Below are 15,319 nucleotides of genomic sequence, written 5' to 3' on the forward strand. Positions count from 1 at the left end.
AAAGTACACGTGTGGATGCACAGGTCCCAGTGCACGTGTGTGCATGTCCACAGGAACGCCCCCAGGGTGGACAAAGGTGCCTAGGTATGTTTACTCGTGTGCTGTGAGCCCAGGCATGAACTTAGAGCTCCCTGGTCCTGGCCAGACCAGGCTGGGCTCCTTGCTGGGCACACGGAAGCCTCTGCCTTGTGTTGGTGCCTGTGCGGGATGCTGCCAGGAGTGTGTTGGTGGCGTGTGTGTGCGTGAACGTGTGTGTGTGTGCGCGTGTGTGTGTAGGAAGAGGCGTTCGCTCTCTTAGACCTTGCTTCTTTCTGTGGTTTGGTTTCTATAGAGACACTTCCTGTGGCAGAGAAAAGAGGTAGTGAGCGGTGTTTCAGGATGTGAGGGCCCGCAGGAGCCGAGTCGGGCTCTCTCCACTGCCTGCCCGCCACCGTGCAAGCTCTGGCCAGCGCTGCCCACAGTCCCCATGGTGGGCAGCCCCCGCGGCGGGGACCCCTGATCGGCAGCGGCATGCCAGGGAAGCCCAAGCACCTGGGCGTCCCCAACGGGCGCATGGTGAGTGTGGGCTCCGGGCCAGGGCCACGAGGAGGGGGTGGGCACACCCAGGGTGGAGCCCAGGAGGCACACCCGGCAGGGCCAGGGAAGAGCCCACGGGCTGCCAGCAGGCGAGAGAAGTTGGGTACAGACAGCAGCAGGTGATGGGACCTGGTGCTCTCACCCCTAGACCCTTCCAGATGGCCCAGCCGGGAGCCTGGTACAACCCTGGCAGTGAGGCCAGAACAGAGCGGGCACAGGCTTCTGGTCCAGCCCCCACCACTCCCTCACCTGCTGCATCTGGGGCTGCATCCCAGGGTCTCAGGGACACTCGATGTGCTCCTTGCCCCCCGCCCATCCCCACAGTGGCTCAAGCCCCTACATCCCGCTCAGCCTGAGTCCTCCCCTCCTCACCCCCTGCTCCAGGTGCCCAGGGTCATGTTAGTGGCAGCTCTTGCTGGGTCGGTGTCCTCCAGCCGGAGCTACTCCAGAGGCTTCCTGCCAGAGCTAGCATTGTTTGGGCAGCCCGGGATGGGGCAGCAGGGTCAGACTAGGTTGATGCAGCTTCTGCCTGTTCTATTCCTGAGCTTCCAGGAAGGGCTGAGCCTAGGATCCCCCTGGCTGCAGCTGCCCCACCCCTTAACCCTCTCCCTGGCTGCTTAGCCCCAGATCAGAGCTGCCCTCAGAGGATCTGGCTCTTCTCATTCATTCAGCAGATGGGGCAAGCTGTGCTGGGCCTCCCTTCTCTCCCTAGGGATCCCCCCTCACTTGGAAGAGTCCCTCTTAACAACCTCAGGAAGGCCAGTGTCCTGGCCCACCACCAGGCCCCAGCCTGGTATCACGGGCCAAAGCCAGTGGCTCTATAGAGACCTGGGTTCCAGTCCTGGTTCTATTCTCTCTTACTGGAGGGAGGGTCCTCGCCAGCTCTCAGTTTCCTCATCCCTAAAATGAAGAGGTTGGAATGAAGTTCAAGGCTTGTTGAGATGATAGAGTGAAATAATGCATATGAGGCCTTTGACCCATTGTGGAGGCTGCATAATTGTCAGCCCAGTGCCCCCTACATTTTCAGCCCCAATTCAAAGATCTCCTGCCTCACCAAGAAGCTGAGGCAGCCCCATCACCACTCCTGCCCCTTAGTTCCCAAAACCTGCCTCTACCTCTTCTTCCAGCATCTCTTTCCTGCCCAGCCCGGGCTGGCCGGCTGGGAGAGAGGCCACCCTTCAAAGCCAGCTCAGCCCCCCATCTCACTGTCTGCAGTACCGACCCCACCACGAAAATGCAAAAAGAAAACCCACCTCCCTTGCATTCCCACGTCACAGGCATGACACTTGGCTCGTCCTTGCCTAGGTGACCGGGCCAGGAAGCCAAGGAGGCTAACCCCAGGCCCACCCAGGGAGGGCAACTGGATTGATGCTTCTGGGACAGCGCCTAGAACTACAGGGCAGCAGAGGGGGCCCAGAGACAGACCCAGCCCCTGCCCCTTCTGTGTCAGCCTGTGACTTCTCTACTCAAAAGTCACCTAGAGCAGGGAGGGTGCCCCCAAGGTCTGCCCCCAGTTCCATCAAGCCCACAGACGCCCCGGCTCCTCTCAGAACTGTCACACACAGGTTTATCTTTGCCCTTCCTGGGCCTGTTCCGAACTCTCTGTGCCACCTCTTAGAATCCCGAGGGTCACAGATTGGCTGCCTGCTGGTCACTGAGTAGCTTCCTGCGGCCTTGCACAGCTAGGGCAGGGAGGGCCAGACAGGCACTGGGATCTGAGGTGGGGATGTGGATGGAGGGGCGCCTGGGGAACAGGTATGTCTGGTCCCTCCATGAGTTACCTCCCAAGGGAGGCTCAGAGAAGTAAATGCTGTGCCGAGGTCAGCCGGAGAGTAGAACGTCAGCATCTGAACCCCCAGAACTGCCTGGCCCCGGTCCTTCCCTACCTCTCCTCTCGCCACCATCATTCCCTGCTGTGGAAGCTTCAGTTGTCAGCCTTGCCTCTCTGCCATTCAGCTTGTCACTTGCATTCCTTGTCAGTTGCAAGGAAACCTGTCACTTGGAGACATCTCCCAGCCCCCTTCCTAGGGATGTCTTCACACAGCCTCTTTACCTTTTCATTTGTTCATGTACTTATTCACTCATTCATTCAACAACCCCTCCTTAGTGCATGCTTGGTGCTGCCACTGCCCCTATCCTAGACACTCCCGACCCAGGCCCATCCGCCCTAGTCCCTGCCCCCTAGTCTGGCAAGGCACAAAAGACACAGGTGAAAATACCAGGCAGTGGCTCAAGCCTGGAATCCCAGCACTTTGGAAGGCCAATGCAGGAGGATCGCTTGAGCCCAGGAGTTTGAGACCAGCCTGGGCAACATAGTGAGGACCCATCTTCTTTTTAATTAGCTGGGCATGGTGGTATGCACCTGTAGTCCCAGCTACTGGGAAACTGAGGTGGGAGGATCGTTTGACCCCAGGAGGTAAAGTCTGCAGTGAGCTGTGATCACACTCAGACTGCACTGCAGTCTGGGTGAAAGAGCAAGATCCTATATAAAAAAAAAAAAAAAGATGGAAGGAAGGAAGGAAGGGAGGGAGGGAGGGAGGGAGAGAGAGAGGAGGCAGGCAGAGTTGCTCACGCCTCTAATCCCAGCACTTTAGGAGGCCGAGGCGGGCAGATCATGAGGCCAAGAGATCGAGACCATCCTGGCCAATATGGTGAAACCCCTTCTCTACTAAAGATACAAAAAATTAGCTGGGTGTGGTGGTGTGTGCCTGTAGTCCCAGCTACTTCGGAGGCTAAGGCAGGAGAATTGCTTGAACCTGGGAGGCAGAGGTTGCAGTGAGTCGAGTTCGTGCTACTGCACTCCAGCCTGGCAACAGAGCAAGACTCTCCACTAGCTCCATGCACCGTGTTGTAGGAGACGGTCCCTAAAGGGTCTGCAAGCTGGAGGAGGGAGGGCATGGCATAGGCCTGGCTGTGGGCAAACACAGGGACAGGGCCCTAGGGGAGGCTGAGAGTTAAGCCTGGAGAGGCAGTTAGCCTGGCCTGTCCTGTCAGAGGGCCTAGTTAGTCTTCCCCTCGTGGCAGGAAGACCTGCAAGGCAAAGCCCATGCAGCTCTCTCTTTGTCCCTGGCGTCCAGCTCAGGGCACTCGAGTTCAGGGTGGCCTTATACAGGGGCAAGGCCAGGGGTCATCTCCACAGGCTGGTTCAAGTTGAAGGGACCAGACACCCAGATTCTGTGTGGACATCTCCAGACAGGGTCTTGCAGCCCCTCAAGCTAGGATGAAATCCTCAAGAGGATGGTAGAGGGTGCCCAGCATAGAAGATGCTCAGAAAATTGGCCCTCCTTCAAGGTCTGATCCCTCTAGAGGGCACAGTTCAAGAGGAGCCCCTGAGCAGGTCATGCCAGATTAGACTTGCCCACCTGTGCCCCAAGGGCTGAGGCCCTGGGCCTCCAAGCTTCCTTGGTCCACAAAGGGAGTCAGCTTGGGTAGAGGGTGGGGAGGCCTCAGGCTCCAGAATCAGGCAAACTTGAGTTCTAATCTCAGTTCCGCCACATCTCAGCTGCATGGCTTCTTTGGGCCTCAGTTTCCTCATCTGTAAAATGGGGGTAATAATACCTGCCACACAAGATACCCGTAAAGATGGAGGGAGGACATGAATGTGTGCTGCCAGAGGGTGACTGCCACACAGTCAAAGCTCAGGAAATTGGGGCCTTACTCTCACCTTAGCATTTTCAGATGCCAGCAGCTCCCCCAGGACCAAATTCCTAAGAAAAAAATATGACCAGCCGAGGTCCAAGCCTGGGTCCGTGTGTCACTGGCCACCACACCCTTCCTTGCCCTTTCTTCCCCTTTTTCTCCATTCACTCACCACTTCTTCTCAAGCAGGCTAAAGCAGGGGAGGCCAGCCCTGCTCAACACAACTTCCCCAGGCCCTGCAGTGGCAGCCAGGGCAGGCCAGAGCCCCTGCAGGGCCCCCGCACACCTGCACCTCACTCCGCTGTGGGGTGCTGCTCTGATTGTGGCATGCCTGGTGCTTTCACTCGTGGGGCCTCATTCAAGCTTCACAGCAGCCTCAGGAAATTGGGAGTGCTGAGCCCCATGCTACCCAGGGAAAACTGAAGCTCAGAGAAGTTACTTGTTCCCGAATAGCAGAGCTGGAATTGGATTCCACCCCCACTCCCACCCATCTCCAGATTTCTGTCCCTACTCAATTTCAGCTCCAGCTATGCTATCAACAACTGTCAGGGCAAGAGAGGCTCAGGATGGAGAGCTACAGGTGGCATTCAGGGGCTGAGAGTCCCTAGTGAAGGGGTGCCAAGGCCAGGGTCCTGATGGCTGCTTGGGAGCACGGGGCAAAGACGGTGCTTCTTGAGGAGGGAGTTCAGATCTGACCCCTCCCACCAACCAGGCCAGCACTCCAGGGGCGACCAGACTGGCAGGGGAGAGAGGCCGGGACATGGGTGGATAAGCACGTGGTGGGAAGGGGCACTCAAGGGGCCTGGTGTTTGGGGACGACTAATGTCAACAGGCAGAGATCGGGGAGCAATTCCAAGCGAAGAGCAGGAGTAGATACCCAGGCACTGGCAATGGCAAAGCCGGAAGCAGGGGTGTGGGGAAAATAGAAAAGTTCGGTGAAGTGTAGGGTGGAGGTGAGGGGGAGGGAAATGGGTGAGGCTGAAGGGGGTTCATTAGTCAGGCCCAGGTAGGGTTTTAGCCGTAACCTGGCAACCGCAACGTGCCTCCGGGGGCAGGGAAAGGGCCCGGGTTGGCACCGTGGGGAGGGGTGGGGCCTGGGGAGGATCTAGCAGGCAGCCCCACTTAACGACATTCAGTTAAGCAGAACATGGAAAATAAACCTGTGAGGGCCAAACAAAATTGAAGTGCTGGCTGGCGCCAGCTCCAGCGCCTATCACCCCTGACTCGGGGTTAGAGGGCAGGACAGAGGCTCAGGGTGTGCGCGAGGAGGGCAGGGCCAGGCAGCCCAGCGGAGGGGGGCGAGTCCGGGTGATTCTCGGGGATCTGGGGGAGGGCGATGACTGCGTCTCCGAGGCTGGGAACACCGTGGCGGTGCAGTCGGGGGAGGAGGAGCCCGGGCGCGGGCAGGTAGGTGCAGGCTGCAGAGGAACCTTGCGGCCGCGCGGGGAAAGGCTTCGTCCCGTCCCTCCTCGCAGCCCTCTGCCGCCCTCGGAGTGGGGACTTTCTCCTGTCGCCGTGGGAAGCACCGACTTTCGTTGGGGGATTTGACTCTGCGGGGAGGACAGAGCGGGGAGCACGAGAGCAGGGCCAGGAGGGGCGGGGCCGGAGACGGGGGCGGGGCGCGCTGGGCCCGACGCCCCGCCCAGCGCGCTCTGCACTAACTCGCCGCCCTCCACTGCAACTTCTTATCCCCGGGCTCCAGATGGGAAGCGAAGCCCAGGGAGGAGCCCGAAGTTGTAAAACTGGAAAAAGTCAGGGCTGGGGTTTGAATCTGGATCTGAGAGACCCCTCCCCGCCCCCAACACCTGTGCTCTTTCCTTCTATGGCGGGAGTGGCAAACTCGAATGTGTAGCGGGGTCAGGCATCAACACTGACACAAGAACGACATTAATAGTAACGTTCCTTGAACATTTACTACACGCCCGATGGTGTTCTGAGTTCTTTATATATATTTCACTCATTTAATCGCACCAGTCCTTCGAAGTCAGGACCATTATTTGCTCCATTTTTAGAGAGGAAAAAACTGAGGCACAGAGAGGTTAAGTACCTCGTCCAAAGTCACACAGCACAAATTTGACCTCCCAAATTTGAGCCTGCCTCCCACTGCCTCCACAAGTAACACAAATGCATTAAACTGGCCCCAGAGGCCTCTGAGAGGAGTGTAAGCCCTTTTGGGGAAGGTGGTGGCTGCTCAATCCCGGACAAGGTTGTCCTGCTGAGAAGGAGCTGGAGCATTACAGTCTCACAGAGCAAGTGGAATTCAAAATCTCTTGCTTTTTAAATGTGGAAAATACCTTTAAATAAAAATAATAATCATAATAATAAAACCTGAGAGGGCCAAGGTAATAGTAATTTCCCACATATCTGCAGACCGGATCTGGCCCACAGATGGCCGCCCTGTGACCTGAATACTCTCAGGGTGGGAGTAGGAAACAGAGAGGAAGGTTCCATTCAGGAGGGTGGGGGTTGGGGGGCTTTCCAGGGGTGGAGATGTTTGCAGGCCTGTTTCTAGTTGGGATGGGAATAAAGGGCTGGTGGTAGGAACTTCTGTGACAGGGCATGGTGAAAATGTAGGAGGTAAGCGGGAAGTAGGAACTGGGGATGACTCAAGCCCTGATGTTGGAAGCCCGGGTGATGGGAAGAAAGATGGGGGCAGGGAAGCTGGTTTGGTACTGTGTTTTGGTGGAGGCAGAGGGAGCTTCCATTTGGGACTTCCATTTGGGAGCTTGAGGGCCTGTGGGACATTTGAGGGGGGACTCGCCCCCCTCCGCTGGGCTGCCTGGCCCTGCCCTCCTCGCGCACACCCCGAGCCTCTGTCCTGCCCTCTAACCCCAAGTCAGGGGTGATAGGCGCTGGAGCTGTTACCAGGAAGTTGGTTATGTGTGTCTGGAGCTGTGGATCTGTGGATGGGACAAAGTGCCCAGGACAGAGCCAGAGAGGGGTTGAGGCCACATTGCATGAGTGGGAGATAGCGAGGAAGCTGGAGGAGGTGCTAGGGAGGTAAAAAGAGAAACAAGAGAAACCACCGCAAGAGTCATTTTGAGAGGAGAGTTTTTCTGTTTCACTAATGATTGGGATTCCCAGAGAAACCAGAGTTGTGCATTGGGGGCAAGGATGGAGTTAGTTACTGCAGCAGTACTACTCACAGAGTAGTCCCTGAACCAGCAGCATCAGCATCACCTGGGAGCTTGGTAGAAATGGACAGCCTCAGGCCCCATCTTGGACCTACTGAACCTGAATCTCCAGAGGTGGGGTCCTCCCACTCTGCACTGAAGTTTGAGAACCACTGCTCTGTACTATAGACCACCATCTTTTGCCCTCCCACGGTGGTAATGGGACTCTGGGCCCAATAGGCAACACGTGCAATAGTAAGATCACTGGCTGCAGAGACACCTCTCCTTCCTCAAAGACAGCACATGTTTATACAGCCCATATCACATGCTGGCCCATGTTCTAGATGCTGTGGATATATTTTTATTTGATTTTCTGTTATTGAGACGGAGTTTTGCTCTTGTCACCCGGGCTGGAGGGCAATGCCACAATCTCAGCTCACTGCAACCTCTGCCTCCTGGGTTCAAGCGATTCTCCTGCCTCAGCCTCCCGAGTAGCTGGGATTACAGGCATCCACAACCACATCCAGCTAATTTTTTTTTTTTTTTTTTTTGTATTTTTAGTAGAGACTGGGTTTCACCATGTTGGCCAGGCCGGTCTCGAACTCCTGACCTCAGGTGATCCACCCATCTCGGCCTCCCAAAGTGCTAGGATTACAGGCGTGAGCCACCATGTCCAGCCAATGCTGTGAATATATTAAACTGACTTGATCTTTACATCAAGATGGAAGCAAATGGTTTGCCTCCATTTGTAAATAGGCATTATCTCCTATTTACAGATTACAGATGGAGGCAAACAAGTTAACTAACTTGCCCAAAGTTACACAGCTAGTAAGTGGCAGAGACTAAAGTCTGTTCCTACCCACCATGCTATGCACACCTGGCTCACCCAGCAGGGGCTGGGGGAGGAGGGAACCAGGGGCTGCTAGAAGGTACCTGCCATAAGTCCCACTACTTAGTGGTTGGCACAGGATGGAAGGGGAGCCAGGGGCAGCCTGAGCAAAACCCTGACGAAGTAGAACCTGGCCGGGGATGTCCAGGTGGAGGAGAACACAGTTCCAGCTCCTGGGAGTCGGGCCCAGAACTGTCCCCTGGGAATCCTCACTGGGCTCGTCTGACTTTCTCTGTTGGGTCTCTTATAGGTTCTGGCTGTGTCAGATGGAGGTAAGTGACAGAATGTGTGGAGAACTGGCTGAGTGGGAGGGAGGAGGGAGGTGGAGATGGGTGGGGACACCCCTGCCACCTGCTATCTTTCCAGGGAACATGGCTGCAGAGTGGATGCATGGGGGAGGGTGGGTTGTGCCAGGGGCTGGGGAAGGCAGCAAGGCTCACCCCGACTTGTCCATCCCCCTGCAGAGCTGAGCAGCACGACGGGGCCCCAGGGCCAGGGCGAGGGCCGCGGCAGCTCCCTCAGCATCCACAGCCTCCCCAGTGGTCCCAGCAGCCCCTTCCCAACCGAGGAGCAGCCTGTGGCCAGCTGGGCCCTGTCCTTCGAGCGGCTGCTGCAGGACCCGCTGGGCCTGGCTTACTTCACTGTAAGCCTGGGGTAGGGAAAGGGAAGGGGGGACACGGGAGAGGGCAGGGCGTGGATGGAGCTTCAGGCTGGCCAGAGTGGGGTCCTCTGTCAGCTTCCTCATCTAGCCTTCCTGCAGCACCCTCTTCCTCTTCTCCCAGCTGGGAACTTTTCTTCCTTCTCCCTGTCCTTGTCTCTGCCTCTCATTTTCTCTCCCTGTCTTCAGATCGGTCTGGCTCCGTCTGTCTGTCTGGCCCTGTCTGTCTGGCTTGGTCTCTTGGCCCTGTCTCTGTCCCAGTCTTTTTGATCACATCCCCCAGTTTGGTCTCTGTGTCTCTGAGTCTCTGCCTGCCTCCCCCTCCTTCCCCTCCCAGGAGTTCCTGAAGAAGGAGTTCAGCGCGGAAAACGTGACTTTCTGGAAGGCCTGCGAGCGCTTCCAACAGATCCCGGCCAGCGATACCCAGCAGGTGGGGGAAGGGGGAGCTGGGGCCGAGGGCTGGGGAGAGGGGAACTGGGGCCACGCTCCCTGACCAACTCCTCCCGTCCCTCCTCCTTCAGCTAGCTCAGGAGGCCCGCAACATCTACCAGGAGTTCCTGTCCAGCCAGGCGCTGAGCCCAGTGAACATCGACCGTCAGGCCTGGCTTGGCGAGGAGGTGCTGGCCGAGCCCCGGCCGGACATGTTTCGGGCACAGCAGCTTCAGGTGGGCGATCCTGGGGGGATTGGCCTTGAAAGGGAGACAAAAGGAGCAGGGGCGGGGTCGGACCCTGGCGGGGAGTCTGAACTACAAAGCGGAGGGGGCAAATTTGGAGGCGGAGACAGAGCCAAATGCCGGGGCAGGCAGGGCGGAGCTCAGAGGGCGATATCAGAGGCATCGGGGAAGGACAGTTAGAGACGGAGCCTAGCTGAGCTCGGGGCGGGCCTGGACCCCGGGGGTGGGTATAGGAACTGAGGTCGGGGCGGGGCTTGGGAAATCCAGCCCTAGGTTTGGGGCGGGGCCAGCCTCAAGGACCCGGCCTGGGTGCAGGCAGCCCAGCGCCCCCACCCCAGCCCCGGCTCACCTGTTCCGGGGTCGCCCCGCAGATCTTCAACTTGATGAAGTTCGACAGCTATGCGCGCTTCGTCAAGTCCCCGCTGTACCGCGAGTGCCTGCTAGCCGAAGCCGAGGGACGCCCTCTGCGGGAACCTGGCTCCTCGCGCCTCGGCAGCCCTGACGCCACGAGGAAGGTGCGTGGGACTGGGCGATGGACTGGGCGAGGCAGGGGGTCCTGCGGACCGCGTGCAAGAGGGGACGCCCCCGGGTGCAGATCTGCGGGTCTGTGCCCACGGTCTGCAGGCGGGCTGGGGCCCAGCCCGGTGCCAGCGCCTCCCCTGTACCCACAGAAGCCGAAGCTGAAGCCCGGGAAGTCGCTGCCGCTGGGTGTGGAGGAGTTGGGGCAGCTGCCACCCGTTGAGGGTCCCGGGGGCCGCCCTCTCCGCAAGTCCTTCCGCCGGGGTGAGGGCAGGAGCGAGCAACAGAGATGTGGGGAAGGCGGGAGTTTGGTTAAATTTGGGGAGTGCCCCCTTCCTCCTACGTGGCCCACAGTCTGTAAGTCTGTGAAAATTGAAACGCAGGTCCCAGTGACCACCACACTCCCCTGGGTGGTTCGGGTCTTGGGCTAGACCTCAGACGTTTGGAAATCTCCAACGGTGGTGTCGCTCCCAGGGATTTACACCTGGGCCCCTGCAGGATGGCTCCAAACAAGGCCCACCAGTGGGGAACAGGCTTCCGCAGAGGATGGGTGAGGGCGGGGGGCTGTTCGCGTTCATCGCTTCCTCTTCACTAGAGCTGGGCGGGACTGCAAACGCCGCCTTGCGCCGAGAGTCTCAGGGCTCCCTCAACTCCTCCGCCAGCCTGGACCTTGGCTTCCTAGCCTTCGTCAGCAGCAAATCTGAGGTGAGCCGACTGTTGGGGAAGGCAAGATGCTCTATGGGCTAGAGTCACTACTCAGGCCCATTTACGTGGTGGCCCTCATTCCAAGTTGCTGTCCTTACTGCGTCTCCCAGCTTTCTCTGCGTAGCCAACCCTTCAGCCTCCTTACTTGTCTCACTATATTGGTCCCCATATATGTCATGGGTACACATCCTCAGTTGGCAAATGTGTGCACATGTGCAGCGCCCAGGTGTGTATACACAGCACGTGTGTGGGAATCAGCGGGTGGACCCGTCTCTAGGTGCCCATATGCCTGGGTGTGCATACATGTGTTCCTGCAGGAGGACGTATCTTTGCCTGCCTTGGGAGTGCGTGTGCATGCTTGAGCCCCAGCAAGCTTACCTATCTCTGTGTACCTGTGTGCATGCCCTTGCATGTGTACACATAATCTCCCCGACTCCTGCCCTGAATCAGAGCCACCGGAAGAGCCTTGGGAGCACGGAGGGTGAAAGTGAAAGCCGGCCAGGGAAGTACTGCTGTGTGTACCTGCCCGACGGCACAGCCTCCTTGGCCCTGGCCAGACCTGGCCTCACCATCCGAGACATGCTGGCAGGGATCTGTGAGAAACGAGGCCTCTCTCTACCTGACATCAAGGTCTACCTGGTGGGCAATGAACAGGTGGGAACCTGACCTGGCTCCAACTCTAACCTCCTTCCTGATCCTGACCCCAACTCCATTTCTGTCTCTGCTCAGTCATGGCTCCAACCCCAATTCAAGTTCTAAACCCAACTCCAAAGCACCCTCAGCACCAACTTTCACTCACTCAGACATCCACCCACCCCCCACCTCATGTCCTTCCAGGTTTCCACCTTCATCCATCATCCTATTGTGGTGATCTTAGGGAGGTAAAACTGGAGAGAACCACTGTTGGAGCTGGGGTTTGCCCCTCATCGTTCCCAGAGTCCAGATTCCCATCCCCACAGACCCATCCTGGAAATGGCCATCCGTGGGGTGCCCTCACCTCCTTAGCCTCTAGGGGCACCCAACTGCACCTAACCAATGAACTTTTTCCTTTAGGTGCAAACTAGCTTAAACTTTAAAGAAGACCTAGGGGAAAACTGGCTTTAAAGGAAACCATTCAGTCAGGGGAATCTCAAGGAAGAATGCTACCTTCCAGGGGGCCATCGGGATTTCATTTACCTAGTAGACAAGTCCTAAGGCCGTGCCAGGTGTGTTGGGGAGAGGAACCTAGATCTGGGGCTGTCCTCCTGGCCCACAGGCTGAAAGTAAGCCAAGCAGGGAGTGATCAGGGAGGAGGAAGAGTGAAAACTCCAGAGAAGGTCTCTTGGGAGAGGGTAGGCATTTCTGGCTGGTGTCCGGAAGGCTTCATGAAAGAAGCAGCAGTAGATGTGGATGGGCAGAGCTGTGGGGGAGGATATTCCAGGCAGAGGGAACAGCTTAGGCAAAGGCTTGCAGGTGGGTACTTGCGGGGCATGTTCAGGGGCCTGGAGTGCAGGGGTGCGAGGACAGTAGTGGGAGGCATTCTGCCCACTCTTCTCAGGCCGCTAGGGCGGCTGCCAGCAGCCCAGATGGGCTTTCATACATGCTAAATATAACTTCCTCACCCACACTCCACCTGCTCCTGCAGCACAGCATAAGCCTACTGCCTGGGAGATGCTGCCCCCAACCCCCACATCAGGCTGGAGCAAGCAGTGGGGCCTCTGAAGGTGGTCATCACGAGAGTTACTGTTTATGTACCTACTGTGTGCCAGGCATTGTGCCAGATGCTTCACATCCTCTGGTTTCACAGCAGTTTTGAGGGTGGGCCCTTTTTGAATGAGGAAACGAGAAGTGTCCTTAGTAGCGGGGAATGGACAGAAGTGGACAAATGTCAAAAATGGGACCAGGCCAGGGTGGTTGGTCAAAGGTGGGTGGTGAGGGAGGAAATGCTTCCAGCTGGTCTGGTCGGATTTCACACACCTGAGGGACATGAGACAGCTGTCCTGGAGGCAGAGCCTGTCCTGGCACAGAAAGAGTAGGCCAGAGATCCCGGATCTAGGCCTGCCCCTTATCATTTCATGCCAGCAGCTACGTTTCTCGTAATTTCTGTCCTTTCCTAAGAATGTCCAGCATTCTTGCCACTTTTCTCCCTGGCCTTGGCTTTCCTGGGCTTGGACTCCAGCTTGGTACCTTAACCCATTTGCTCCCCTACAGCTCTTCCACCCTCCATCCCTTCCTCTAGGAAGCCCAGTGGTGGCCATGGGAGGGCGTGAAGTTGTTCTCAGACCCACAGGGATGGCTGGGGGTTGGGGGAGGGACTCTTAGACCCTGCCTGGCATCCACAGAAGGCCCTGGTCCTGGATCAGGACTGCACCGTGCTGGCGGATCAGGAAGTGCGGCTGGAAAACAGGATCACCTTCGAGTGAGTGTCCTGCCCCCAAGTCTGGGTCCCAGGTCCTGACGCTCCCTTCAGGCCCTGTTCTAGCTACCTGGCTCCCCAGGCCCCGCCCCTCGTGCTAGCCCCGCCCCTGGGACAAACCCCGCCCCCTACAAGCCTGTCCCACCTTCTGCAGTTCAAGCTCCACCCCCTCGGGTTTGTCCTGGGAAGGGTTTGGCGGGGGGCCGGCCCTCCGGCCCTCCGGCCCTCTGCTGCCCGAGGGTTCCTCGCAGGCTGGAGCTGACGGCACTGGAGCGCGTGGTACGAATCTCAGCCAAGCCCACCAAGCGGCTGCAGGAGGCGCTGCAGCCCATTCTGGAGAAGCACGGCTTGAGCCCGCTAGAGGTGGCGCTGCACCGGGTGAGCTGCCGGGCCGCGGGGCGGGGCGAGGCGAGGCGGGGCGGGGCGGGGCGGGGCCGGGCGGAGGCCTGTACCGCGGGCTGCTGACCTCTCCCCACAGCCCGGCGAGAAACAGCCTCTGGATCTGGGGAAGCTAGTGAGCTCGGTGGCGGCCCAGAGACTGGTTTTGGACACTCTTCCAGGTAGGGGACGCTGGCCTCGGGGCTTGATCTGGAACAGCTGTGGCCCAGGAGGAAGGGGGTCCAGGTGGGAGGCAAACACTAACTGTGGCCCTCTCTGCTGCAGGTGTGAAGATCTCCAAAGCCCGTGACAAATCTCCCTGCCGCAGCCAGGTGAGCGAAAGGCGAGTGGCCTCTTCCACCCTCTGCTTCTCCTCTCCCGATTTTGGCTCTGACCCCGTATTCTCGCAGGGCTGCCCACCTAGAACTCAGGACAAGGCCACCCATCCCCCTCCAGCGTCCCCCAGTTCTCTGGTGAAGGTGCCCAGTAGTGCCACTGGAAAGCGGCAGACCTGTGACATCGAAGGTACATGGTGGATGAGCTGGGGATCAGAAAGACTAGGGCAGTGGGGTTGGGGACCATTCAGGGTGGCATCAGAGAGCCTTGAGCTAAGGCAGGGGGCTGGGTGCCACTGGGCATGGAACAGGAAGGATGGGGGTTGGGGGGTCAAAGGGGCTGGAACAGGGGGCCACAGGCCATTGGTGCTGGGGCCAGGGAGGCAGTGGCCACAGTAAGGCAGCGGGACTATTGTGGGCTGGCATATAGGCAGGTCTGCCGGGGGGAACCCTCATGCTGTGGCTTGCCTCCAGGCCTGGTGGAGCTGCTGAACCGGGTGCAGAGCAGCGGGGCCCACGACCAGAGGGGCCTTCTGAGGAAAGAGGACCTGGTACTTCCAGAATTTCTGCAGCTGCCCGCCCAAGGGTCCAGCTCCCAGGAGACCCCACCACAGACCGAATCAGCAGCCCAGCCCATTGGGGGATCCTTGAACTCCACCACCGACTCAGCCCTCTGACAGCTACCCAACAGTCCAGGACAGCTGCATGGCACCCGGCGGGCCGAGCATGCCATGGGTCCGCTCTGCATGCCCTGTCTGTGCCATGAGTGTCCCTGGCCCCTTCCTGCCATGGGCAGGCCCGCAGGAAGAGCTGGTAGGGGTGGAAAGGGGACTCAGATGAGACACACCCCACAGCTGCCACCGCCTTGTCCCTCAACAAGCTCACCCCCAATCCCTTGCAGCCAGGCCACAATGGGGGAGGTGAGTCCAGCCCCTTGGAACAGGCTTGCCCAACATGGAGGGATGGCGTTGGCAGTGCCAGCCTCCCCAGCCTGTGCCAAGCTTCAACAGGGGCAAGAGGAGGGGCTGGCCCCTCCTCAGGAAGCTGGTATGAGTAAGGCCTGAGGGTGCAGGCAGGCAGCCCTGTACCCCACCCACATAGACTATACTGTACATACAGATTTTGCAGTAGGCTTGGGGCAGCTGGGTTTGTCCTTGATGTATGATACTGTTATTATAATAATTATTATTATTCTGCCATGAGTTGTCTTCCTTGTGTGCCAGACTGTCCTGTGGCTTCCCCCACCCTCAAAACACACTACTTCGGTCACCAAGGTCAGTGCCAGGAAACTCTTGGGGACCTCAGGATGTGCCTCCTGACTTCCTGTTTTCAGAACCTCTCTTCCTGACTGCACAGTATATGGGGTGGTGTGTGAATATCTTATAGTTTTTTTTTTTTTTAAGAATATGGGAGCTGGGTGAGGTGGCTCACGCCTGTA

General features: G+C 58.2%; 1 protein-coding gene across 1 annotated transcript; it reads left to right on the plus strand.

Moving 5' to 3' along the window:
- The first annotated feature begins 143 nt into the window (after positions 1 to 143).
- On the plus strand, positions 144 to 15,078 carry RGS14 (regulator of G protein signaling 14). The gene is made up of 15 exons (XM_009450229.5): positions 144 to 555; positions 8,468 to 8,489; positions 8,682 to 8,860; positions 9,213 to 9,305; positions 9,397 to 9,540; positions 9,921 to 10,064; positions 10,221 to 10,332; positions 10,664 to 10,773; positions 11,224 to 11,427; positions 13,095 to 13,171; positions 13,420 to 13,546; positions 13,647 to 13,728; positions 13,832 to 13,878; positions 13,957 to 14,071; positions 14,356 to 15,078. Exons 1-15 carry the CDS (start codon positions 511 to 513, stop codon positions 14,556 to 14,558), a joined length of 1,704 nt encoding a protein of 567 aa, XP_009448504.1. The 5' UTR covers positions 144 to 510; the 3' UTR covers positions 14,559 to 15,078.
- Positions 15,079 to 15,319: the final 241 nt, after the last annotated feature.

Source organism: Pan troglodytes, chromosome 4 (assembly GCF_028858775.2).
Source record: "Pan troglodytes isolate AG18354 chromosome 4, NHGRI_mPanTro3-v2.0_pri, whole genome shotgun sequence".
Taxonomy (NCBI): Eukaryota; Metazoa; Chordata; class Mammalia; order Primates; family Hominidae; genus Pan; species Pan troglodytes.

Coding starts and splice junctions, on each gene's coding strand:
- RGS14 (XM_009450229.5), top strand. CDS start 511: ATGCCAGGGAAGCCCAAGCACCTGGGCGTCCCCAACGGGCGCATG. Junction 10,774..11,223: donor TCGTCAGCAGCAAATCTGAG/GTGAGCCGACTG, acceptor GCCCTGAATCAG/AGCCACCGGAAGAGCCTTGG. Junction 13,879..13,956: donor AATCTCCCTGCCGCAGCCAG/GTGAGCGAAAGG, acceptor GTATTCTCGCAG/GGCTGCCCACCTAGAACTCA.